The sequence below is a fragment of the Ostrinia furnacalis genome, unplaced genomic scaffold, assembly GCF_004193835.3.
Source record: "Ostrinia furnacalis isolate ACB-3 unplaced genomic scaffold, ASM419383v2 OfSCF0780, whole genome shotgun sequence".
Classification (NCBI taxonomy): Eukaryota; Metazoa; Arthropoda; class Insecta; order Lepidoptera; family Crambidae; genus Ostrinia; species Ostrinia furnacalis.
Genome location: NW_021131019.1, coordinates 1,595,924 through 1,622,550, shown reverse-complemented (window position 1 = coordinate 1,622,550; position 26,627 = coordinate 1,595,924). Strand labels below are relative to the sequence as shown.

Here is a 26,627-nt window from a genome sequence, read left to right as displayed (position 1 = left end):
AACATGAATGTCGCTGGCGATCTTGATGTACCTGATTATTGTTATTATGTAATGAATGTTTAAATGAATACAGATTCTTTGAATTGAAATAGAGTCTGTTATTTAGTTACACCAATTTATTCAAATTATAAAATTTTACGTAATACATACGAGTACATTATTTATTAGCCAATTTAAGTACAACACCGAATAAAAGATACTACTTACATTGATAGCAGGTGTGAAATCTTTCTGAAATTTTCAATGTAGGTAAGTATGGTAAGTATTCACAATTTATTGAGATTGATTATCTACTTGTTCATTCTGGATTTCTTCTTCCTCATTTTTATCCTCGCTTTCTTCTGATGGCGTGCCGGCACGGGAGCTCTCAGACCCATAAATGTTGTGGAGTTCCTCCAACTTGTAATGTATCTTGACGCCCTTGCTCGTCGTTTTATTGACTTTGTTCACCAAACATTTAGTTTGTTCTTCCAACCTTTTCAATCGAATGTCTCTTGCAGCAAATCGTGCTTCGTGGTCAATATCACTAGATGTAGATGGTTCCTGATCATCTATTTCAGTCTTTGAACCTTGCGTATCTTCATTAGCTATTTCATTAACATCTACACCCTCTCCTCTAACATTGTGAAGTGTTTCTAGCTTGTCACTGAGTTCTTGGCCTGTATGCAACGTGTGATTAATGTTATCAATTACTTTGGAACATTCTTTCTCTAAATTTTCAAACCTTTGGTCTTTTTTGACCAACCGTTCATCCTGCTTCTTAACGTTTTCTAAAATGGCTTTAAAATCAACAGTACTTGTGTTTGGCGTCTCATAAACGGAACTAGATGATTGGGTTTCTGAACATTGTGACACATCTTCACTCGAAGCCGAATCTGTATCGTTAACATTTGCAGACTCTGATTTGTTACTTTCCTCTTCAATTTCTTCATTCTTGATGATTACTTCAACATCGTTTGTGTTCGGTTCTTGTGTTGATTGATCATTTATGCTATCCGTGATTGATAAGTCTTCTTCGTTCTTATGATGAGATGAACTATCTGGTTCTCTGCTAGATCGGGGTTTCAAAATGTGATCTAAAGTACTATTAATTTGTTCACCCAACTTACTCGTCAACTTGACCTTTTGCAAAAGATTTGCACTGTTCTTTTCTAAATTTTCAAGTTTTTGATCTTTGTTAGCTAACCTTTCATTTTGTCGTTTTATGTTTTTAAGGATTTCCGCCGGGTCAATGAGATTTTGTGAAGCACTTGGTGCAATAATACCTGCAACTTCAGTACTGGTCGCCGGAAGATCAATTTTGACAACATTTGCGTTATCATGATCCCGCGATGCCGACGCTGACTCTTCAATATACGAATCATTAGTAATATCGCCAACTTCGTCTTCCGTTTCTTCAGATAAAACTTCACTTTTTGGACCATTTTCACTGTGACTTTCGTCTTGTGTATCAAGAGGCAAATCTGCAACATCCAGCATATCACTAGCAGGGTCTTCTCTTTCTGCTGCTAAGTTGAAATCCGTGCTGGAGTCTATTATAGTTTCAAACGATTTCTTAAGTTTTCTTTTGCATCTGATTGGGGGCTCTGTTACATATTCACTCTCATCGTTTGATTCTGAAGATTCGTCAGAAGGTCTTTCATCACTGTATCCACTTTCTGCTGAATTGTTGAACGCCGGTGATCCCGTTTTTCGGCTAGAAAATTCGGCTCTAAGTTTCCTCCAATCTTTTTCGGATTGAGTATTTTTTTCGCGAGCTTGTTCCCATTTTTCTCTACAATATTCAAGTTCCTCTTTCAGTTCATTCAACAGTTTTCTCTTTTGTTGTAACTCATATTTTAGAATCTTCTCATGCGTGTGTAGCTGGTGATGGTGGCGGCGTAATCTCCCAACAACGTGCCACGTTTTACCCAGTTCAGTGGTGACTAAACAAAGTCGGCGTTCTTGTTCTTCTAAGCGAGTCTCTAGATGAGAGTTTAGTTGCTTCATGCGGTTAACTTCTTTAATCAGCGCCAGTTTCTCAACAATTAGATCCTGAAAAGACAAAGGCACACTATAATTAAAATACTTATGTGTGGTAAAATATAATTGTCTTCAACGTTTGATGTTTTAAGTATTTAACTCAAACAATTTTGGCATTGAACCAATTCACATTGTTGGCTTTTTTATGTGGTGCAACACAAAATGTAGTGGTCATGATTTTTATTTTATTTTTGGACGCTCTGTTTTACTTCTCTTGATCATGACTCACATTGCATTATCATCATCATAGGACATAAATGAATTCAACATTAATAGGTTTAACAATTCATTGCGTTGTGTAATCACTTACTTTTAATCTGATGTAAGTCTGACTAACGCTTGGCACTAGTACAGGTCCAGATTTCGTTTCTACGGATTTGTAGCATGTTGTGACTTTTTCTTCGGTGTTTGGATCAGCCACGCTTTGGTGACTCAAAAGTTCCATGAGGACCCGCCACACTTTAGGCAAATTTTGGACAATTTCTTCAGCTGTTGTAGAACTGGACTTATCTGTAATTAGAACATTATTTTTTTTATAACTTGGTTACTAGCTCTATTTAGAAAGTGACGATCATGATCACAATTTGAATAAGTATTTAAGGTAGGTATATTAGAATGACTATAGTTACCTAAGTCTTCTTCTGAAGTTTCCTGTTGCGTACTCAGATTGACGCTGTCAAGCTGAGACTCTTCTGGTTCCTCTTGTTCTTCATCTCCTTCGTCAACTTGACAAACTAACTCTAACAAAAGTTTAGGCAACGCGGTGGAGGCTTCAGCGTCGTTTTCTCTTTCAGCCATTTGAGTTAGGATACCATGATTTTCTTCAAGGCGATGCACCAACTTGTCGAGGTCCTTTTTTGTTTTATATCCCAAAAGCACTTCGGAAAAAAGCTGAGGAAAAATAAAAATAATGTAGGTAAGTAGGTAAGTAACTATTTGAACATTGCATTGCAACATGCCTAACGCAGAAAGCTCTTCCATAATAAGTTTAAATAATCGTATTCTTCATTTCATGATTGGATTACGCTTTCGGGTGGTAGCGTCTTAGAACTTCAGGATACGGTTTTTTTCTGCCAGAAGGCGGTGATACCTATGGTGTAAAAGATGATGACCGGAAATTACTTCTAAAGTAGTTCATGTACATTTCGTGAAACAATCTAATTACCTTGTTGACAACCATCATTTCAGCTCTCAAACCCAGTGATTCATCTTGGCAAACACTTATTTGATTGTTTTTGTTTTGGATTGTTTCAATTAGCGCTTCGATTTTGTCTTCAAGTTCTTTAACTTTTTCCGATAAGTTTTTAGTCCTGAAAAAGAAGGTTCATAAAATAAGAAAAATAATTAAGTTCTTTAGATTCCATGTGTCGTACCTATTCGTATTATTAAAAGAGGCTTGATTAATAAGATTATTAGGTAAGTAGGTATTTGTATTTACTTACTTGTTAACTTCCGCTTGGTTCAGCAGTTTTTGTTCTTCCAGATCCCGAACTAGATTCACTCTAGTGACTTCAGCGAGACGAGCCCTCTCCTCATAGAGTCCTCGGAGAGTGCGAATGTTTTGTAACTGCCTTTCGTACTCTTGCCTTAGGTCTGTTGATAACATGCTAGCTTCTCTATCAGCCAATGATTTTTCAATTTCACTTAATTTTTCTTTTAGCTGAAAAAATCACATGGAAGGCTTGAGCAAAATCTACTGATCTAGAATGTGGCAAAATTTTAAAAACAATCGTCATCTACATAAATGATCGCATAACATAAATGTAATATCATTTGATGATGATGATGATGTCATGTCTCCTAATACCTATTCATTGATAAAATTAAATGTAGATGAGATGAGAGTCATGAAATCATGTTTGATCTGATGACGAAGGTTCATGCATCGATTGTTGACTGTACGTTTGGCTTATTGACAAGATTTAGAGCCAACGAAACGACAGCGTCATGTTGCGTCGCGGTCCCTGACCGACCGGGGCACATGGCTTTTCTAGGTCGTTGTCTCTGCAGTTTCTAGAGCTTGGAAAACTTTTACTCAGTTAGGTACCTTTGATTTCCTGCCTCAAATTATACCTAAGTTCATTTTAAAGGATAAATCTACGTACCTCATTAAGTTGCTGTTCACGAATTGCAATCATTGTTTTGCTTACAGAAACCACTTCCTTGAGTGCACTGATCTGCTTCATAGATTCTATGTTTTGTGAATTCAAATCTGCTATATCGGAGTACGCGTTCTGAAGAGTATTGTTAGATTCAGCCAAATCTTTTCTCAACTTGTTGTTGTTTGATTTCAAACTTTCAAATTCTTCTTTCATCTGTGTTATAGTACCAATGAGATCTGAATCTTGGCTGGAACTCAATAGATCATCAGGTATCTCAATATTATGCTTCAGCAAAAGTTCTCGAAGTAATTTGTTGGTTTGCACTAATTCCAGTTTAGACTGCTTTTCACTGTTTAAAGACTTCTCTAATTCTTCTTTTTCAGCTCTGTGTCTAGCAAGAATTTGTTTTCTTTGTTCTCTTTTGATGTTGAGTTGTTTCTTGAATTCTATCATTTCTTCTTCTTTAGTTTTTGCACGAGCTTCATCAGTAACAGTTTCCACATAATCTTCATCGATGTTGGCGTTTTCCTTAGTATCATGGGAGCCGCTTGGATTGTCCATTGTTTCACTTTCACTCATGACGTCTGCGTCGTGTTCTCTCGCCGAAGTATTACTGAGAACGCTTCCCATTTTGGAATACTTTTATAAACAAGTCACACTTTCATCCGCGCAAAATCAAACCGCGATGCGTAATTTTAAATTAGGTACCGAGCAATATGTTTTTAATAAGACAAAGAACTGTCGACTGTGGGATCAACAAGAGCGTGCGGCAGCGCAGACGGTTCCCGAAATAGCTCCCCCGTCAGTTTCAGCGGTGCGCCAGCGCAAGTATGTTCAATATCGCCACGAAGCGAGCGTACTATTCGACGAATCTCTGTCAATATTTTATTTTTATTCAGGTTATTTCTGACATTGCGTGATCTTGTGAAACCTGAGGTTTTTTGTTATGATAAATTTAACTACTATTTTGCTAGTTTGTTGTACTCGTAGGTAACATAGTTTTTCTGGTTAGGATTACTAAGGTTTATATGTAGATATTCACTGAAAATTATTGTAACAAGTCTCTTGAAGAGATTGAGAACCTTTTCATAAACCGATTTTGATGAGGTAGGTATTCTTTACTTATCCAATATTTAATTTATTTTAAAAATTAAGGAAAACCTTTTTTGTATATCAGTTTCTGGAAGAGGGTTGATAAAAAAAAGTCTTTTTGGGACAGACCGCGGGTATAAGCAGCAAAAGGGGGCCAAATAAATTAATAATAGTTAAATATTCTTGGATATTAAAGGTAGGTACCTAAACTGCGCCATCCAGTCCCAAATTAAGCAAAGCTTGTATTGTACTATGATACGTACCGAACAACAGATATGAAAATACTTTATACCTACTTACTTTTTTTTTAAAACGGGAGTATCGAACCCGCGACCTCTAATAAGTACACTAACCACTAAACCAAATGGCGAGAAGAGCAGCGCCATCTAGTAAAATGTAGTGACACTTCAGTTTACACGTTTTTTTCTATTACTGAAATATTTTCAAATACGCGCAAGATGGCGCTCCTTAACAGAATTTATTGTCTGTGGAAACGATGTCATTTTTTCTGAATTTATTTATCTGTGATGCGTAATTTTTGCGATACGTCAGTCAATCGTGGACAATTTTCCGGAATGGGTTTTTTTTTTTGGCNATTGCAATATATTGGAGGAATAAGAGATGAGAATACTTTCTTGATTGTTACCGACTCCTTGAGTGTCCTCACTTGTCTTCAAAACACTCATATTCATTACAAGACCAACATCTACATAACGAAAATAAGAGAAATATTATTGAATAATGATTGCAAGCAAATAGAGTTTATGTGGGTCCCCTCGCATTCTGGGATTACTGGCAATGAAATAGTGGACAGATTGATGAAGATAGAAAGTCCATATAGTGGCGATTCACGGTATCCAGCGCCCCCTGTACCCATCTCAGACTATGACTCCATCTTGAAAACCCGTATGTTCGATAATTGGCATGAAGAGTGGAATATCACTAAATTAACCAAAGGAAAATGGTATGGACAAATACAACAGAAACTTCCAAGAAAACCATGGTACTGCAAGTCGCAAAGTTCTACCTCAAGAAGTTTCATCACTACAATGAATCGCTTACGACTTGGACACGCAAAATTTCCAACCCACCTTAAACGGATTAAAATGGTCACTACAGATAAATGTGAATTTTGCCAGGCAGATGCGGCAGACTTAGACCATCTTATTCTTCAGTGCCCAGCCTTTAATTTGGAAAGGCTTCTGCTAGTGGATGGCTTACTGAAGATCTATCAAGAAGATGAAAATATTCCCCGCCTCTTGCCATCCATACTAGCGAATGAAAAGACGTACCCACATATTTACCAGTACATTGTAAATACACATATAAATTTATGAAGACATTTCAACTAAGATACAGAAGAACAGAAATCCATTGAAAACACTCAGAAAGTACTCATGAATGAAAATACAAAGAAAGAAATAACTCACTAAAGAATTGGCCGTAAGGACACTATCCGAAGCCGTTAAATCTGTTCAAAAAAAAAAAAAAATTTTTGTGATTTTATGGCCTTGAGATTTTCTCAAATATCCAATTTTTTAAACCTTCAAGCTTCAAATACGGGGAATACATCTCAGTAGCCAAGATTGACAAATTTTTTTGATACGAGTTTAATGTTTTTGGGATTTTCTGTTGATATTCCCGTTAATCCGTTCCGTAAAATATTCTACTAATGGCAGTAATGAAAATTTCAAAGCCGTTAAACAACAAAAAAAAACAAAGGCATGATGTCATCTGGCTGTCATTAATGTCATTGTTATTTGTTATTGAATCGATTGTGCCGGCTGTTGAATTAAATTTGTTTAATCTTCTAATTTTAGCAATCATGTGTAAAGTGATTCTAGGCTACTTATTATTAACCATATGTTTTCATTTTAACCAGTGCAATAATCGTGTCGGGCCAGATCCGTGGGATTTGATTCAAGACGAAACATCAACAGACACTCATGATGGAAAGATTCCTCCAGACCTTCGATTACCACCAAAAAGGAAAATACAAACCAATGGAAACATGGCAAACGGAGAGTGGTTTTTCAAGAGAACTCTTGCAATCATTTTGAATGCTGGACAAACAAAGGTTTAACAGTACATTTTACGTATTTCCTTTGTTCGCATTTTGCTTGTATTTTACTGCAAAAGCCTTTTTCAGTTTTCTGTGAAATTATGTTGATTAGACTATCATTTCATCACTATGTGTAGCTTTTGATAGTAGATTTGCTCACGTGAAAATGTTACTACATGTATAAAAAACCCTGAAAAATCTTCTTAACATTATTTCATAAATTACAGTTAAACGAAGATGGCAGTACCGATATATCCCTGCTGTTAAAATTCGACCAGGATCATTGGCAAACCCTGAAGGACTACACAACATCAAACACTGCACTGACTGAAGATATGTTTCGCCGTGCAGTTGCCTATGTAGAAGAAGCTGTTTACAAACCTTCTCTTGCACAGAAAGTTGCTATAGCATGGAGTGAATATATTCAGTCGTTATTCATAGAATACAAGGTAAAATTAATAACTTAACATTAATTACTGTAGTACAGGCAGGCCTGGCTCACTCCGCGCGGTACATCCGATAATTACCTACAGTGAAGCGCCCCGCCGGCGGGTGTTATATCAGTCGAGTGTCACGCGCGCGCTCGTCAGGACGCTGGCGTGCGTTGTAGTAACTAATTCTATGATCGAANCTCATGAATGAAAATACAAAGAAAGAAATAACTCACTAAAGAATTGGCCGTAAGGACACTATCCGAAGCCGTTAAATCTGTTCAAAAAAAAAAAAAAATTCATGATTGATTTGTCTGTGGATTCTGGATTTGTCAAACAAAATTCGTATTGGTATTTGTTGTAAAACTCGTACGTTTTTATTGTAATGTATGTAATTAATTCTCTCTAAGTTGACAAAAAAAGGCTTGGTTATTAAGAATCAACCGGGAATAATAGTTTTAATAATATTAGATTCTCAACGTATTCTTACTTTTGCAACCTGACCGAACTGTACAGATTTTAATTAATCACACATAGATTAATATTCACATTTATAAAATGCACCGAAACCTACCACAAAATAAGGAAGCTCTTTTGAAATCGTACACCACGAGGCTTAAAGAAGATGTTAAAAGTATGCTAGAAAATTTTGAAGGTAAGCTTACTCTTATAATTATTATATGAGTATTTCTCAAAAAAAATGTACATTTTGAAAAAAAAAAGTGTGCTTTGAAACAGTTCAAAAGTTTTATATTTATAAATCATCACACAAAATAAACACACACACAATTTTAAAGGAGGAATATTAATATTTAAGATAACGAAGAATTATNAATGAAAATACAAAGAAAGAAATAACTCACTAAAGAATTGGCCGTAAGGACACTATCCGAAGCCGTTAAATCTGTTCAAAAAAAAAAAAAAAAAAAAAGACAATTTTCCGATTTCTGAAAATTTCTCATGGGTTTTCCCAAATTTAAAGTCTTTTCGTGGTTTCATTCTCTTTAAATAAAAATCTGCGTATAATACATGCCCGATAAACATCGGCAGTTGGCTAAAATAAGTAAATATTTCACGTTGTGTGTAATAATTGATTTTTTATTTTATTTTGTTTTACCGTGGCTTATTGGTAAAATAGCTAACAAAACCACTTTGCGTGTGACGTCGCTCAATTTACTCCACAAATAGGACGTGCCATAATGTGATCTGTGAAGTAGAATAAGCTTAATAAGTGATGGATGAGAGCACTAAGAATTCCCCTTGTAAGGTAAAATTTGGCCATTGTTTGTACCTACCTTAATTTCTTTAGAAATCTTGTTTAAACTATTTAATAAATTCACTATAAAATAGTTAAATATTTCTTCCACTTCAAACTATGTAGGTATGTGGTTTCCACACTTTTGGTTTGTGATTTTCAAGGGGGTGATGAAATCTAAAAAATTCAATTAGAATACTGTTGATCCCTATTATCCTGTCGATGTAACTTTCAATGCACAATGCTTTTCTTATTTTCGTTTGCAACATTTCCTTTTATCACACTAACTGTTCTGTACATGTCATTTCTAAAAATTACTGTTATGAAAAAAACATTTATTTTGATATTTAAGTATTAATCAATAAGGTTGGAGAATCAAACAACCTATTACATTGAATCACTTACATCTAAACAACACAAATCATTCATTATCGTGGAAGCATACACTGGCTTGTTTATTTTTATTTGAATATTGCATCGTCGCTAGGCTTGCGATGAGGTGGACGGAGTGCACTTGCAAGCGGAGGTGGAGCACTTGCGGCAGCACCTCGCCGAGAGGGACACGCACATTGTAGCCCTCGAGGGGGAGTTCATCAAGTGCACCGCTAGAGCCAACGAGCTCGAGGAGCAGCTAGGTACTTGGAGGGAGAAGTATGAAAGGTAAGGGCACTGTGCAACTTACAAGTTTTTCAAAGTGTGTTTTGTACATATTTTATGTGTTTCAAATCAAAACAAATCAGAAATATTATTCAGATGGAAGTATTACCTACTTGTTGTTAAAATACACCTTGACATTAAAATAGATCATGTTGGGATTTCCATCATTTGTAATGTAAGAAAAGAAAACTTTATTTACTCTAACATAGTTTATTGGTTAACTTAAACTTGAGTTTGAGATCTCAATACTATGTTTTATATGTTACTTCATAAGCATCAAACATGCATTACATAAGATTTGCACATGTTTTGCAGTACTATTTTTATAACTTTATAAGTTAATTTCAAATATTCTAATAATAGAAATTTTGACATGATTTAAAAGTTAAAAACACCAGGGTATTTGTTGTAATGGCCAGATACTTTATTAAGTGGTTTCTTTAGATTTTGCAATGTTTCTTTTACAGATTGTATGACTCACACAAAAGAGTCCAGAAGTTAAATCAAGTTCTAGAAGACAAATTGTTGCAAATGGTCGATAAAATGAAGGGCGAAAAGAGTCAACTGACTAAAGACATAGCTACTCTGTCGGTTCGACTTGCTGAGTCAAAACATAACTACAGTATGCTGCAAAAGGAAAATGTATGTTGTTAAAATAATATTGAGATGAAACATTTCTTAAATGTCGAGCAACATTCATTGAAATATACAATTTAATAACTTTGTTTCAGGAAAGATACAAAAATGACATGAATTTAGCAATTCAGTTACTACAATGCAAGCCAGATAACTTTGTGTCACAGAAATTAGACAATGTAAGTAAATAATGACAATTAATATCCTGCCATGAATATTTCCTGTACTTACTAGATACTTATTAGTTTTGTTTTCTTTCTAGCTTCCTGTTGACACACAGGCAAGAGTGTCCCAGTACGTCATGTCAAAAACATCTAAACCATGCAGCTCTGCCCAGTCTAAATGTGGTAATGAAAATGACACATTTGATGCAAGTGAGTATGAATTTAATATTTCTGCATCACTCATGTCCAAAATCCTTGAGGACAGCATTCAGGATACTGTGACTAAACATTGCGATACATGCACATGTTCCAAGTCACAAAGCAAGCCCTTCTGTTATAACGAAAGTTATTACACAGTGGCAACACAAACGTTGTTGACTGGTGATCTTAAAAAATCCGTTTGTATAAATTGCGACGCTGAGATCAAATCAGTTCAATCAAATCTCAGCATCAAAAGCGCCTCATCACATGCACACAAAATCACTACTGATAAAACTTTGAACTGTGGTCTGACTGGCCCTATGTACGTCATTCCACAACCGATTGGTGAAACTTATGAGGAAATTTCGGAAATCGTGCCAGAAATAAAAAAGAATCACATTGATCATGATCATGATAAAGTAAATACTGTTGATAAAATTGTGGAAACCGCTATCCCGCAACCGACTCCTGATTCAAAACAAATAAAATCAAACAACATAAACACAGAGCCAGCAACCCATCATAAACTTTGTGATCGCACAAAAACTCCAATATCCAGCAAGAAGAGCAGCATTCACAGCCACTGTAATGATGATTTACTCATTAAAGAAGCACATAACGTAAAGGACGTTAAAAATAAATACGAGCATGTTGGAGACATTTTGAATACGAGAAAGAATTCTCAAAGCTCAGTTAGTGCTATTAGTAGGTCTTCCTCTGTCGCAAAGTCGACTGTGAGCACACACAAGTCTAATACCCAAGTGGGACCCGGTCCGAGGTTCTGTCACTTGCGGATGCAAGCTGGTTCTAAAAATATTTTGTTGGATAATGCAGAACCAGACGTACCACCGGTACTTTATCGGCGCCAAAGTAAATGTAATGAAAACTCTTTATTCAAAGATCTCAATGATGATGTAGACAATTTTATTAATGTAGAGAAGAACGATGATGATGATAAAAATAAGGTTAAAAATGATAATGTGGTGGTCGAAACCACATTGATAGACGTTCATGTAGACAACAACAACAAAGAATCTAATGCATCTGTCAAAAGCTCGTCTATCAATCCTGTGTTGATGAATGTGTCGTCGTCACCATTGCAACCTTTAAAAACCCATAACTATTCGAATAATAATTCTGAAAATAACAATAATACTTCCCAAAGTATTGGAAGTCAACCAAATACTACAGATATCGACAATTTACTTAATCATTTAAGTGGTGCTAATGCTCAAAATAACAATTATTCGGAGAAAGATCTGAAAACTTCCAAAAAAGAGACATTGACACCTACTGATAAACAAGATAATATAAAGATTTTTAATTTCGACCGTTACGAGCAAAATAAAATGTCTAGTCAGTATGGCAGATCTTTGCGGAAAATGGACATATCTCAGCTGCATTCTATCACTACTAGAATATCCAAAGATTTCCCACCTGGTAATAATTTTTCTAATTTAGATATTCCATTAAAATCTACTCTGCCGGCAGTTGTTAATGTGTATCCAAACTTGACCCAGACGCATTTGAAAGTAAACGAAGGCAAAAAAGTGTTCACAAATGAACAAAGTACTAGTTCACTTTCAAGTGATGACAGCGCAGCGTTGTTACAAAAGCAACAGCTTCTAAGGGTCGCAGAATGGGTTGAAAAGAACTTGGAACAGCAGAACAATTTAAACGATCCCTTGGAAGATGAAGTCAGTTTTAATAACAGAGCTGCAAGAAGGGACAGCAAATTAAATAGATTGACTGAAACGTTGAACGAAATAGCGTTGAATATGCCGCATCCAGTTAGCAAGTTTGCTAAACTGTATAGCAAAGATAATGGTAATGGTAACGCATGGGTTCACAATAACGCTCATTCTAATCAAGATAAAATTGTGAAACATGCTATGGCTAATCAGAATCAGAAAGCTGTTAGTAATAATGTAGCGAAAGAAACTATATTTCCTGTAGAATCAGGTGATGCGACGGTCACTGAGGTGGGGAAAGGAGTTGCAAGCAATTGCAACAAGATGACTCAGGAAGAATATGAGTTTGGGAAACAATTGCAAGAGAGTCTTCGTTCTAATGGCGATAAAGAGATAACACCAGAAGATTTGGCAAGAATGGAGTATAATGTGAAGAAATTTTTATTGAGTGGGCCTCAATGGGTCAATCCGACGTCGGCGGGGCGGAGTCGCCGCACAAGCAGCAAAACTGAGACTGATGTATAGTTTGGATGCGAATAGGAAACCTATTTTGTGGTGTGTGTTCTTCGTAAATACTTAGATATAGTTTTGAGTAAAGCAATAGCTTCGTTTTCCTATTATAAAACCCTGGCTCTATAACTCAACGGCTAATACGATACTTATTGTTTGCATCAGTTAATAGAAAAGCAGGTTATTCAAGAGTAGACAAAATTAGATTCTGGTGATTATCTCGATGACATTATTATATCATCAAAATTGATGTTCCTATGGCTTAAGTGATTACGCAACTTGGAAAAAAAAGGTTCTTTATTATGCCGTATTTTTTACTAGTCTTTATTCATTGTTATTATTTCTTTAATTAGTTTGTTTCGTACTTCGATTTTTGATGCAATATTTTTTTCATATTTACAAGCCTATGTTATATTTTGTCTAATTATTTGAAGTAAAGTTATTTCACAATATATGAACCTGTATTTCAAGTAGGTATGCATATTTATAATGCAATAGACGCTCATGTAATTACATTTAAAATGTTTAGTAATTGATTTATATGCGAAACTAGATGTATTCAGTGTTAGAATGAATTCGTAAATATTTCATAATCAAAGGCTGCTCTTAGCTAGAAATATTAGATTAAAATGAAATTGAGCAGATAATTAGTATTGCATCAACATTGTATAAATGAGAGATACATATTTACATCACTACGCGAATTGCTGTACCGTAAGTTTAATAAATGTATTTTCAGTCGTATTTTAATGTCTATGTGGAAATTATTTCCCCTAAAGTTAATTCCAATTAAAATAGGATAGATAGATGCTTATATCATGTGATAAAATTGTTAAGACACTCATTTCATGTACAAATAATATACACTGTTTGCTGTCTGTATATCCAAAACTTTATAAATCTGCAATTGAATCTTGATATTGGTGAAATGTTTATTTCACCAACTATTATAGGGTTACTGAAACTAAGTTCATTTTATATTTTACTTATTTTTATGTTTGTAATGTGATAATTTTAATTTCCTTTTATATTTCTTAACCCTGTAATAGTGTCTGTATAACTTCATATTATTATAAATGTAACGAAAGACCATAGAGTCCAAATAAATGCCGTCGAATATTCGATTATAGGTACATATGAAAAATATATAAATTATATCTACTACATAACTTCATTAACTAAATGTATCGGGCCTCTGCTTACACTTGTACAACACTATACAAACAAAGTTACAACACATTTGTGTCTCCTGTGCATATTTTCCTAATCGTATAACTGGATGAATATATTTTTGAAGTATTCGTTACTGTATAATGTAGGTAGGCTAAATTAAATCAGGTGGAAAGTATCAGATTCTGCAGAACTTATCAGTATTAATTTTGCCATAGGTGAACGTAAACTTAGGCTGATATAATGCTGCAATGCTTGCTATTGATTCCGTAAAGTTGCTCTGTATGACCATATCTGTGTTATAAGATAACTTGTAGTTATGGGGTAATTAAGAAGTATAGATGCAGAATTTGATATTCCTGACCTAAAGTTAGTTTGTAGCTTCAGAGCCCGCCAATATTGTGTGTTGTATCGATATTAGGCTAGAATATTGCACAAGTTAGCGTTTTAGATGTTAGTGATTGTCTACATTACGTCAACATAAGACATTCCAAACACATTCTTTTGTTGTTTCATTTGGGTATCCATCGATTTGTTTGATAAATAAAATAGTTTCAATTCTTTTCATTATTGGATCGTTTTCTTACTGGATTAATTTTAAGTAAATACGTTATTTATCTGTGATTATTGTGTTTTAAATGGCATCTGACTTATGTTGCATTTACGGGAGAATATTTTTGACTGATTTTATTGAATTATTCCAAAATTAAATTAGAGATGATGCGAAAGAACTGTCAGATCTAAAAACGCAATGAGAGGTGTTTTTTACCATTTATAAAATATAAAATAAAATTTGTAGTAGTGCGTGAATTTAATTTCATATTTTAAATATTTAATATACATATTCGAAACGTTATTTCATTTTTATACTCTATTTATACGTGCACAAAAAAGCTATTTTCGGTTATATTCTAAGTGCACAAATGGCGTTATGTCATGCTACGGTATAATGTTTCTACCTGAGAGCAATTTTATTATATTTAAATAATCAACGTTTGACGCTATCGCTACCAATATACCGATTTTAAACTGAATTGTCACTCAAATTAATGTATTAAATTTTGTTTAATAGGCTATCCAGCAAAATAAGAAATACCTACATACTGTACTTACATAATGAAGAGACAGAAACGGATTAATAATATTGTAAAAGAAAATCTAAACTTGTTTTTTGTAATTCTTGTGTAATATAATTTTCTCGTGCACTTATCTTTGTAAGTCTGTAGGGCGTTTTACTGTCTGATGCCTACGTTCGTTTTCTGAAATGTTATCTTGGTCAAAACTTCTCCACTCGACTCTTGTATCAAATTCCTCTTCAGATTGCAAGTGTCATTTTAGATAGGTATATCATTGCTGAATGCCGTCCAATGTCATCTTTGTACTTTCAGATAACTGAAAAGTAAAGTTGAATTTCAGATTAGCAAAAAGAAACAATGATTTTTGAAATTGCGATAACTAATTGTCACGAAACGAACGTTTGCGCCCATTTTTATATACTTTTTGCATTGGTCTCAGTTGGGAATTTATAGCGCATAAGTTTATAGTTACTGTAGAGAACATTAATTGCATTTGCTATGGCTGGGCCCACTAAATATGTAATAGTAGCTTCAGCAGAATGTAAGGATTTATGTGATTATTTATTATTAAAAACATCTATAATAAAAGTTATTTTTCATTTATGATTCCATTAAAATAATTCTACCCCGTATAGGTATTACAAAAATGTGATGGAATAGGACTACTCACTACAGTTATTGAATCAGTCTATGAAAATAAAGACGATTCGTGATTTTCACAAAACTTTACCGAAACAACATTCTTTCTCTAGATTGATTTGCTATAGAGCCTTGTACCTCGTCCCATAAGGTCTGACACAAGGGTTGCATTGCATAGCTCATAAAGTAGACCTTGAAAACAATGCAGTAGGTACATTTTTGTTGCAGGTAATTCTTTCAAGTAGCTGCATAAGAATATTGCGTTGTCTGTATAATAGGAAATTGGATGTTAGTTTTTTTCGATTAGGGCTAGTTACACAATTGCGTGTCCATCGACGCGTGTAACAAGTTATCTGCTAACTAGCAGGAAGGGCTTATCGTGGATCGGCGACACTTGACCTTCACATTTCCAAAATGTGCCCGCGCGCTATTGTGTACGCGGCCTTGCGTGGTCCAGCCATTGTTAGTCTTCAATTTTCGCGTTTACATACAATTTCACCTTGGATGATTTACAATTAGTTGATTACTATTTTTATCTTGTACGCCCGATGTAAACAATGGGCTGAGCCAGTACTGCTGCGTATAAGGGTAGGTAGGATTAAACACTTTATTTCCGCAAATAAGAAGTATAATAGCCCTGTTCTTAGCAGGTCCTATTGCTCTTGTGAAAATGAACAACTGTCTTTTAATTCTCTATCTGTTGTTGACATGTTTATGCACATGCGGTGAAAGAAATGTAAGGGCGGAGCTGAAAGCTAATTTAAGCACATGGGCGGTTTCTCGCAGTTACTTATAAATAAAAAATGAAAGATTTACGCGAGAAAGTGTGCCATAGTTTCTAGGCTTCACCTCTTTACCCTCGCAGAGCTCACTGCGCGTGTAATGCCCTTTTGCAGAATATTCTGAAAGCTTGCTACATCCAAAGATTAGTGATGGCAAGCTAACGAGCTGAGATGGATTAGAAATGTAACAGGAATGCCATCGCATTCTTTGTCGGAAGTTAATCTATTGTAAGAAATATTTCCTAGGTGCGCGGCGTCAATTGGTCCGATATTGCACGGTGGTGCGAGTTACGGCGTAATGCGGCCCGTGCGCGGTGAACGACCGTGCGATTCGCGCCACGCGACAGGTGGTCGCGGCCGATGGTGGTGTCGCTAGATACTAAAATACAAGGGGGCTTAAATCACTCCAGAGAGAGAGGGAGAAAGAGAAGATCGCTGAAATACAAGGGGCCTAGAAAAAAAAGAAGTTTTCATTTCATCAAAAAAATTCATTTCGGAGAGAACTACGGCGGAGCGTAACGATTTCGAATTTACAAGTGTCACATTGTAACTGACTAGACACCATGGTCCAAGTCATGATATTTTATTGGTTTTGTTTACCACCACGGGAAAGCTATCTAGCCTAATGGAAAGTGATGATCCGAATTGCGAGCTTCACCCGGAAAACACAAATGGGGCTGCCTGGCTACTTTACCTCAATTGCCGAAATATGCAACAATGCTGAGAACGTTGTTGCGTTGGCGATAGACATAGGTCTTATTGATCCCCGTTTGGAAAAGGATTAAGATTCCTTCTTTATGGGATAAAAATTCATTTCAGCTTAGGTTTTTCAGCACGGTAAGTATAGAAGAGCGTGTTAAAAAATCTTTTCCTTCTCATTATATCGAATGATCAGAGAATAGCCCACTGCAAGGCTGTGTAGTTGACGTTACCAATTCCAAGATTATTCAATAGACTCCCTACAAGCGTTCCGTCAGCTATGCTCTTTATTCATTGATTGATGTCATTAAGTTTATAATTTCCGCATAGTTCAGGATAATTCACAATAGATGCAGAGATATCATGACAGATTAGACCTCACCTGTGGAGGTGAAATGTATCGATTTGAACAGTTCTGACTAGTGGACCATGGTTTGTTTTTCCTTTCAGGTTTTCCAAGATAATATATTCACTTAAGTGTACTGGGTGGGAGTCAACTAAGTTATTTTTTATTTTTATTCAAGTATTCATGAAGTAATATTCTATTTGCAAGGGATTTTCTTGAACAATTTGGATTTGGGAATGAAAGGTATGATGCATCAAATCGAAACCACAAGTAGGTAGGTACCTAAACGTGTGGATCTTGCTCGGGCTCTTAAACAAATGTCTCTATTAGTAGCTGTTTTATTATTCTGAAGAGTTAACTTTATTAATTTTAAATTCGAGATCTGTTTCTTTTGGTTGAAGATTCATTTTCATTCGCTTGTCCTTCGCATCCGATAACATCAAATACCGTCCACAAGTTTAAGATGCTAATGTGAGTTAATCCGTGACGTAAATAAAACAATAGAGTAGGAACTCGTCACTCAAAACAAAAGAACTCATAAAAATGTCTTCTCAGCATTATGTCACTGTTACGAGTTGAACCCGGGCACTTGCATCGTAAGCGCACGCAACTGGCCTTCTCACGGTCATAGGTTGGCGACCAAACACCAGCGTACCGCTAGCAACCGGTAACGGCGATTTAGCCACACACTACCGAAACACGCACGGCGGAAAACGATTATCGATGTTTAGAATCGGTGCGGTAATTTTCTGCATTCAAAGTCGATTATCTGACCGTAAAGGTATCACTTGCTCACCCTCCAAATCATAAGTACCAAACGAAGTTTCCGATTTACACTGACGATATAGCATTGGGCTTGTGGTCTTAGGTACTCCTGAACCTTAATCAGGATACCTACTTTTATTTTTCGACGACATGTTAATCCTAACTTTGAAATCTTTAGATCGTTTTTTTTGGTTTTGGCGAACCTTGACAAATGTTATGCTTTGAGCGATCCTGTGGGTCTAGACAAAGTGCAAATTATAATCGCAAACCAGTCGAAAAGTGGTCGAAAAGCCCCTTTTTTGTATGGAGTTTTGACGGATTCGATTTTCGATTCGATCAAAAAGTGCGTTTTGTCTAGGGGGGCTGGACATAGTAAGAGTCGCTCTACAAAATAATAAGTAATATTTTTAATTCTGTTAGATAAATTCGACTCTACCAATGAGGATAATGACCGTCTCAAAGGTCATTTTGGCGTGGACAATAGAAATCTTAAGTCGATACTTAAGAAATCCATCGGTACTTTTCAGCAAAGCAGACAGATTTGATTTGTGTCACACTTCTGATGTCATTTCTCCTTAGTTTGCTGGACCGTTACGGCGCTACTATACTTAAAATACCATTAAATTTTTACAATAGCTTTTATTCGCAAGAACAGTAATGTGAAAAGTACTTTATCGGCTCTACGCTTCGTGACAAGTCTGGGGTTAACAGTTTGCACGAACATTTTCTAATAGTGTGTGATACCTATCATCAATGAAAAATAAGTAAAGGAATGAAGTTAGATATCAAAGAGGAATCTTGAGTAAAATAAGAAACAAAAGAGGAAAATACTTAATTAGTTACTTTGACTTTTTTTTTGGATCCATGCTAGCTAGACTGGGCGAATGAAGAATTTTGTGTGGATTTCAGCTAGAAAAAATTCAAATTAAGCTAAGGAAAATAATCACCAAATGATTTACCTTAGCTTCAAAATAATATGACATACTTTTTAAGTTTTCTCTTGGAGAGAATAGAGACTGCCTTTTATGGAACATGAGTCCCATTCCCATATAGGTGTGTCTGTGCAAAAATCCTAATAAACATTGGTAAAAGATATTTGTTGTGCTTTTTTCAGTTTTTCGATTACGTCATTTGTTGGTCATGACTTCACCCTTGACCCTCGCACCGTTACCATTGTCATTTTGCACAATGAAAAGTGCACAGCCAAAGCACGTAATTTCCACATTATAACATGCTGTCACTGACCGCTGCCCTGCATAACGTAACTTGTAATAGTTAATCACGGGGTCCGTTTGACAAATTCCAACGCAACTCCCGTAATACAGTACTTTATTGGACAAACAAATTGAATTTGTGGAGAATCAGAGCGGCGATAAAGTGTGAAATACAAGGCTTTTCGCACGGCACCGGCTACGTGCCTTGTCGCGCGGTCAGCGGGCCGCGCTTGCTATTCCGCTGGCGCTGATTATCGCGCGGCTAGGGAAATTATGCTTGACGTTTTTGTTCCATATCCGCGTGTACTGCAGCTAAATAATAAACGGTGAACAATCACTTTGCATCAGATGGTAGAAAATAGATTTGCAAAATCTAAAACAGGCCTAAGAAGAACAGCATAACTGGCATAGTGGGTAAGTAAGTATATTTCAGTAGTTTTCAGATGGTGTCGAGCAAGATCTGTTTTATATTTTTGTAACTACGCAACAGCTTTTTGCCGCTGTTTATCAATCCGTATGTATTTATTGCAAAAGTAAGATCATTTCTTATCCAGCAGAAAGCTTGCTTTAAGCGGACTATTGTTGTCACAATGAACAAAAACAGTATATTCTCCTCAAGAGCATTTAGCGGGAGTCTCTACTATTGAAGATAGAGTTTGCCACTTGGCTTGGCAAAGAATTCTCACGTAAATCTGCTATCTTAAATTCATATCCAAGGAAGAGGCAAGGAAGTAGGCTATGTGTAAGTAAGAACACCTCTTACAACTTTTATGGCATGGCTTATACCTATTAGGGAACCTTAATTAAAAACATTAATGTCAATCTGGCTTATGGTGTCACTCAAGTGTGTCAGTTTGTTAGTAATTGTTTGTTTTATTTGTGTAATTTTCAAAATCAAACGTAATCAGTATAAAATAGCCCTATAAAACAATTTGAACCGTAAACTTTTATGTAATAATTGTCGCAATTAGAATCAAGCAATTGGTGTTCTAATTGTACTTGAATTTAATATCGTCACGGTCACCTGAACATGTTGGAGCAATAACACTAGATTTATGAATGATAAATCAGGCAAATTATGTAAGTTATCTAAACACATAACTATTATACCCATCACAGAAAACGTTTTACTGATATACTTACTAATTAGAGCACTGCAATTGCAACGATTACATAGATTTTCACATAGGTAGGTAACCTGTCCTCCTCAATAGTAAATATTACCTACATATACACAAGTCTCATAATTAATAAAAACAATTCGTGGACTAGAGTAGAGTCGAACTATCCCTCTTCACATAAAATCGTAGGACTAATGAGAAAGATAAGTTTCGCTAGTTCTAGATAGCGTAGAAATGCTTATTAGTAGAACAAGTGGGAACAAAGGAGCTTTTAGTGTAGCTAGCCCCATCTCTACTCACGTCTCATGCCTATATGAAGACGTTCATGGCTTCTCCGTCCGTCTCAGCCAAATGACGTCCACTGCTGGACAAAGGCCTCCCCCAAGGTTTTCCACAATGAACGGTCCTGCGCTGCCCGCATCCAAGGTCTTCCCGCGACCTTTACCAGATCGTCGGTCCATGGCTTCTCACGATGATTGAAACCAGGCTTGTTACTGCCCACAATAGAAGAAATTTTCAATTTTTCTGAAGGAAGTAGGTAAGTAGAGTTATTTGTAGCTGAATGGCCTTGGCACTTAAAGTATGTTTTCCTAGATTGTGTAACCTCGTATGGAACCAGAGCACCTTTGCACCCTGCACGCGCGCGTCGTCCGCAAGTCTGACGCGCCCAAACCACAGCAGGTGCAGGAGTCCGACAAATGGCGGCGGCAGTGCGGCTGCATCCGCACCAGTGAGAAGCTGAAGAAGATCCTCAAGTCCTTCCCAGCGGCGCCACCGCCCTCGCCTTCAGTTGTAATTTGATGTTTATTTCTTTGTAATACGGTTCTCATGGCTAAGCATTGAGGCCTAATGTAGAAGGGTAGTTAACACCACCAGCTGACGTACTTTCTATGAGCTGGTAAAACGCGATACGTAGGTACAGATGCAAATCGACGATGTCACTATTTTACCAACTCAACTAACAAATCTTTAATTAGTACATTTAATTGAAAACTTATTAATCTTTAAAGGATTGAAATTGTTATTTGTGCTGTTAACTAATACATGATAAAATTCCCTTATTAAATCAACTTTTTGTCCCAGGAAAATATTTCTAAGAGATGCATTAACAGTTTCGGACTTGGGGGCAAAAAAAGGGTGAGTTCTTTCACGGGAAATCACTCAATTCAACATAATTATAGTTGAAAGTTTATCCTTAATTAATTTATTTAAGTTTATCTGTTCCTTTCAATATCAAATAATATATTACAGTTTGAGACCACCTGCATATCGGCATATTGCTCAGAATCATCGAAGAACCAACCACTGCTTCCTGCGCCTACGCAGGGCACGCAGGAGTCAAACCAGTCAAAACTACCCGAAGTTGGATCATACGCCGAGTCTAAACTGGTATGGGAATTTTACGAACTTATAAATTTTTCATTTCATACCTACTATAACAATTTTTAGCCTAAGCAGGAACTTTTTAATAGTTAACTGAAAAACGATTACCTACCTTAACGACGCTCAGGTTGTTTTACTTGTTGCACGGACTCCAATTTTACCTTAGCATATTAAAATTTACACGGACTGGAAATGACGTCTAAATCTAGATAAAATTCGCTGTAGATAAGACAAAACAAGGTCGTTACTTAAATATTATTCCGGTATTTTGTCGAAAGAATCAGAGTTCTAGTTTTGCCAACTTTTGTAATTACGGTGTTTTCTTTTGATTATCACAACTTTTTTTCTCTAATATTTGCCATTCATAGTTCCCAGCTTGTGTCTTGCTAAAATAAACCTAAGTACTAAGCTTTCAAATTAAGGATAATAGTGGGTTTAGATAAAGTTCATGTCTTTCTCAGTTAAACAGTGCGGTAGTGATCGATCACCTAATTGGTACTCCTTGGTGCGATCGCCAAAACGCTTAGTTAGCCGACTGAGTTGGGGTTCCTGAGTTGGGTTGGGTTTCCTGAGCAGGGTTGTCAAAGGGTGCTGTGCTGATTTTGATTGTAGTGTAGGTACCTACTAGATATTTTGAAATGTTACATACATACGTTAACATTAAAACACTCCTTCATACGTTGATTTCTTGTTTAGTTTAGGAAATAGTATATCTTTACATTCTTGTTGATTAATTGCCATTTTACTATCAAATCATTTAATGTTATGTCTCTTTAAGTAAGAAATTATTTTCTTTGTAATAATTGCTACAGATTGCTACTGTTTTCACTAGAGCAGCACGCCCTTATTCGAGGAGGGCTTGTTAATCACTTAAATATCGGTAGGAAAAAATAAAGATGACCTAGTTAGCCTAGGAAAAATATATTTTGAGGCTACACAGGTAAGGAGTTGTTTTATTATTACAAATCGATTGGCAACCATAGCAGTGGTCACTATCGGCCATCGGTCGTGCTCGCGCGATACATCACTTGTCGTTACTAAGGAATGTCTTGCTTTCCTCTTGTTACCGGCTTCGGTCCCTTATCCGTTAACGCCTGTACAGGTACAGCACTGGCGGATTTCGCGAAATATTGATGCACGGTTCGAGATGTATTAGTAATTTATTACGAGGGCTGCACTAAAAGTATCGGGAATGGAATATTTCCACTGTTCCTGTCATATTAAAATCTATTTAATTGCAAACTCCAGGGTTTTTAAAATCGTATACCATTTATTTATTTAAAAAAAGATTCTCGGTCGTATCACAAGGTCTTGTCAAACTTGTTTAGTCGTTGAGAAAATGGATTGACTCGAGAAAATTCAAGAGCGATGATTTATTATGACTTTTGAAGTGGTTTAACACAAAAACAGTGTGTTGACCGGATGATTTCTGCATTTGGTAATGAAGCCCCATCCAAAACCACAATTTATCGCTGGTTTCCTGAATTTCAACGTGGACGTGTCAAGTTCAGTGATGATCCCCGTCAAGGTCGTCCAAAAACTGCAGTCAACTAAGAAAACGTCGATGCTGTGCGTAAGCTGATTGAAGAAGATCGACATGTGATATACCGCGAAATTCAGGCAACTTTAGACATTGGCATGAGTCAAATACAAATAATCTTGCATGAACAATTAGGTGTAAAAAAGTTGTTTTCCCGATGGATACCGCATTCGCTCTGTGAAGAGCAAAAAGCGGCTCGCGTTACTTGGTGCGTCAGAACTCTCGGGAGATTACATGCAGGATCCTCAAATGCTGTATACAACATCGTATCAGGTGACGAATCCTGGATATACGCGTACGAACCCGAAACAAAAAACCAGTCACGAGTTTGGGTGTTCGAAAATGAGTTAAAGCCAACAAAAATTGTTCGTTCATGGAGTGTTGCAAAAAAAATGGTGGCCACGTTTGTCTCCAAAACCGGCCATGTTGCGACTATTCCTCTTGGGGGACAAAGAACGGTTAATGCAGAATAGTATGCTAGCATTTGTTTGCCACAGGTCGTTTCTGAACTCCGTAAAGAGAACTGCAACCGCCGCATCATCCTCCATCACGACAATGCGAGTTCTCACACCGCGCACTGAACAAAAGAGTTTTTAGAGCAAGAAAACATAGAATTATTAGTCCATCCGCCGTACAGCCCCGACCTAAGCCCTAATGATTTCTATACTTTCCCTAAAATAAAGAATAAATTGCGTGGTCAGAGATTTTCATCACCTGAAGAAGCTGTGGACGCCTACAAAACGGTCATTTTGGAGACCCAAACTTCCGAATGCAATGGTTGCTTCAATAATTGGTTTCGTGTATGGAAAAAATGTGTCAAATTTCGCGGAGAATACTTTAAAAAGCAATAAATACATTTTTAAATAGTAATGTTGTTTCACTTCCTTGATTCCCGAAATTTTCAGTGCCGCCCTCGTATCTCCGTTTAGTTATTGGGAGACGACGTTGATTAATGTCTACCGGAAAAGACGCAATGGAATATGCACTTCAGTTTATTTATTACAGCAAAAATATAAAGGCTATGATTCTTTAAATGGAATTGTTCCCAGCTCTTGTTCCCATCGTTGCGACTCCTGTATAACCAGGATACAGCTTGATCGCTAATAACGACGTTATGTATGACTCTACCTACAAGTGGTCAGTTTGTTTTTCATGTAACTGATAATCACAATGAAAAATGCTTACCTACTGAAACTTTTTAGGTTTTTATTAAAGTCGCTTTGACTTGTAGATTTCAGGCCTCAACCGCTTAATAACATGCAATGTTTTAAATGCTTTTATCTTTTGACTATGTCGTGTAGATATTACGATATTTTGTCATATCAAGCATAGTGATAAAGTGCAGTCTCTTCGTTAGCAACGAAGGTGCAATAGTCGCTAGTTCGCCTGTTCGTGAAGCCGATACGATCGTAGAGTCGCATCGTGCTGCGCGCCCACCGCGGTTCCCAGGGGATATCGATCTAAACTTAGGACTTGCTTGCGTAATCTTGGATTGTGTAACACATGTTGTGTAACGTTCTTTAATGACCCTTAAAATGCCGTAAATTTATAGGCGACGATCGCGGAGCTGTTAGCGGCGGGATCTAATTTTCTATTGTCTGCTTAGTCGTGAAGATATAAAACTGCGCTTTATTTTCTGAAATTATGTTTCACTTGATCCTAGATATGAAGCTGAAGATGCAATAAAAGTGGAGTTCAAGGCGGCATCGCCACCTTTACAATTAAAAGCAACCACAAATCTACGAAACAATTGCAGATTTGTGGTCTTGCAGTTAAGAACTGGGTGGAAGAATAGGGCACGTTTCAGTGTTTAGTGCAGCGAAAGATGCATAAAGTACCTAGGTCCTCAGACTGCAACCTAATTGGCGATTTGGCTCTCGGCTAAACGTGGTTTGCGTGACCTCCACCCTGGACTGAGAATCAGGGGCGAGCAGTGAATAGACAATTTAGCCTGTACCAATTTGCCAGGTAGGCGGCAAGCGGCGTTATAAGTACTGAAGAAAATCTTTGATTGATACTGTATCAGTGGTCTACCTATGCTTGCCAATGCCAAAAAATCTAATTCCGATGGGAAAATATTGAAGTTGGGTGACAGTGTCAGTGCTTTATAAAAGGACATTACCCGTTTTAGTGTAATGAAGGCAGACACACAAAAAAGTGTGTCCGTACCTTGAACTCACCTTTGGTAGAGACACGCAAGTTATACTCGTATTATAGACCCAGCAGGTGTATGCAGCGATAGTAAGGAATCCCAAAAAATAAAGGTAGTACTTTGATACCTACATTTGTATCCATTTTATGGTTTCATATTATGAGAAGTATGTATAACAATGGATAAAATGTTCGGTACATAAGACGCGCAATCTCTTTGGAGCCCTATTACGCCCAAACAATTTGGCTTGCACATCGCGATCGTATCTAGAGGTCATCGTTGTAACAACGTAAAATAAAGATTCACTCTTTGTTTCTCGTTTACAATGTTGTACTCAGATATTAACATCCTATTTGGAATTTATTTTGAGCGACATTGCTCTAGGTAGACTAATACTTAACTAATTGCTCTAGGTATTGTGCTAAAAATTATCAAGAAACATTACGTAACACCAACAAGATAGTCGGAAATATCCTAGTAGGTATCTATTGTTGAAGCATCAATGGACAGCCAATTTCAAACTAGTGTGTGTAAAATGATATACCAGTACATACTAGATCGAACTAAACATAATCACTGTAATTAAGTTGGCAAGGCTTTAATTATTTATGTAAACAGAAGATACCAATCGATAAGCTTTCGTAGGATGGAGAAGCAGACTGAAGGCTTTTTACAAACGGATCATTTACATAATACCGAACCTTGTTAACTGAGGTTTCCGACGCATAATGCCCGTGTTAATGTTTAATTAAGTTGTGATTACGATCTCTAGGTTAAGACCAAGTACAGTTTAAATGTGTTTTGTTAATCCAAATATTTGTTCGACTGGCACATCCTGAGCAATGCTGTAATGTGCAATAAGGAAGCGTTGTTATATTTACTTAGGGGCCGTCCATATATTACGTCATTCTAAATTA

General features: G+C 36.4%; 4 protein-coding genes across 6 annotated transcripts in view; 3 read left to right on the top strand and 1 right to left on the bottom strand.

Annotated features, from left to right (window-relative positions):
- Window positions 1–2: 2 nt before the first annotated feature.
- On the bottom strand, window positions 3–4,968 carry LOC114350069 (protein MLP1). The gene is made up of 6 exons (XM_028300717.1): window positions 4,128–4,968; window positions 3,465–3,682; window positions 3,188–3,332; window positions 2,652–2,913; window positions 2,333–2,532; window positions 3–2,034 (listed from the first exon to the last, which is right to left on the bottom strand). Exons 1-6 carry the CDS (start codon window positions 4,752–4,754, stop codon window positions 274–276), a joined length of 3,213 nt encoding a protein of 1,070 aa, XP_028156518.1. The 5' UTR covers window positions 4,755–4,968; the 3' UTR covers window positions 3–273.
- Window positions 4,969–6,981: 2,013 nt separating this feature from the next.
- LOC114350094 (uncharacterized) lies at window positions 6,982–7,745 on the top strand. Its single transcript, XM_028300742.1, has 2 exons — window positions 6,982–7,293; window positions 7,506–7,745. The coding sequence occupies exons 1-2, from the start codon at window positions 7,042–7,044 to the stop codon at window positions 7,743–7,745; spliced, it is 492 nt and encodes a 163-aa protein (XP_028156543.1). The 5' UTR covers window positions 6,982–7,041.
- An 895-nt stretch (window positions 7,746–8,640) lies between these two features.
- On the top strand, window positions 8,641–15,541 carry LOC114350050 (putative uncharacterized protein DDB_G0277255). Of its 2 annotated transcripts, none has more exons than XM_028300686.1 (5): window positions 8,641–8,976; window positions 9,452–9,624; window positions 10,089–10,263; window positions 10,353–10,436; window positions 10,520–15,541. In XM_028300686.1, exons 1-5 carry the CDS (start codon window positions 8,944–8,946, stop codon window positions 12,836–12,838), a joined length of 2,784 nt encoding a protein of 927 aa, XP_028156487.1. In that variant the 5' UTR covers window positions 8,641–8,943; the 3' UTR covers window positions 12,839–15,541. The 2 variants fall into 2 exon arrangements, with proteins under 2 accessions (XP_028156487.1, XP_028156488.1); XM_028300687.1 differs by having other exon boundaries at window positions 8,647–8,772.
- A 4,838-nt stretch (window positions 15,542–20,379) lies between these two features.
- LOC114350100 (uncharacterized) overlaps window positions 20,380–26,627 on the top strand; it is an 8,128-nt gene continuing 1,880 nt past the window's right edge. Inside the window, exons 1-4 of one of the 2 annotated variants that reach the window (XM_028300749.1) lie at window positions 20,380–20,594; window positions 21,230–21,427; window positions 21,719–21,772; window positions 21,887–22,024. In XM_028300749.1, coding sequence (XP_028156550.1) covers window positions 21,245–21,427; window positions 21,719–21,772; window positions 21,887–22,024 — 375 coding nt within the window. In that variant the 5' untranslated portion in view covers window positions 20,380–20,594; window positions 21,230–21,244. The remainder of the gene's footprint in view (window positions 20,595–21,229; window positions 21,428–21,718; window positions 21,773–21,886; window positions 22,025–26,627) is intronic. The other variant, XM_028300750.1, reaches the window with a different exon arrangement.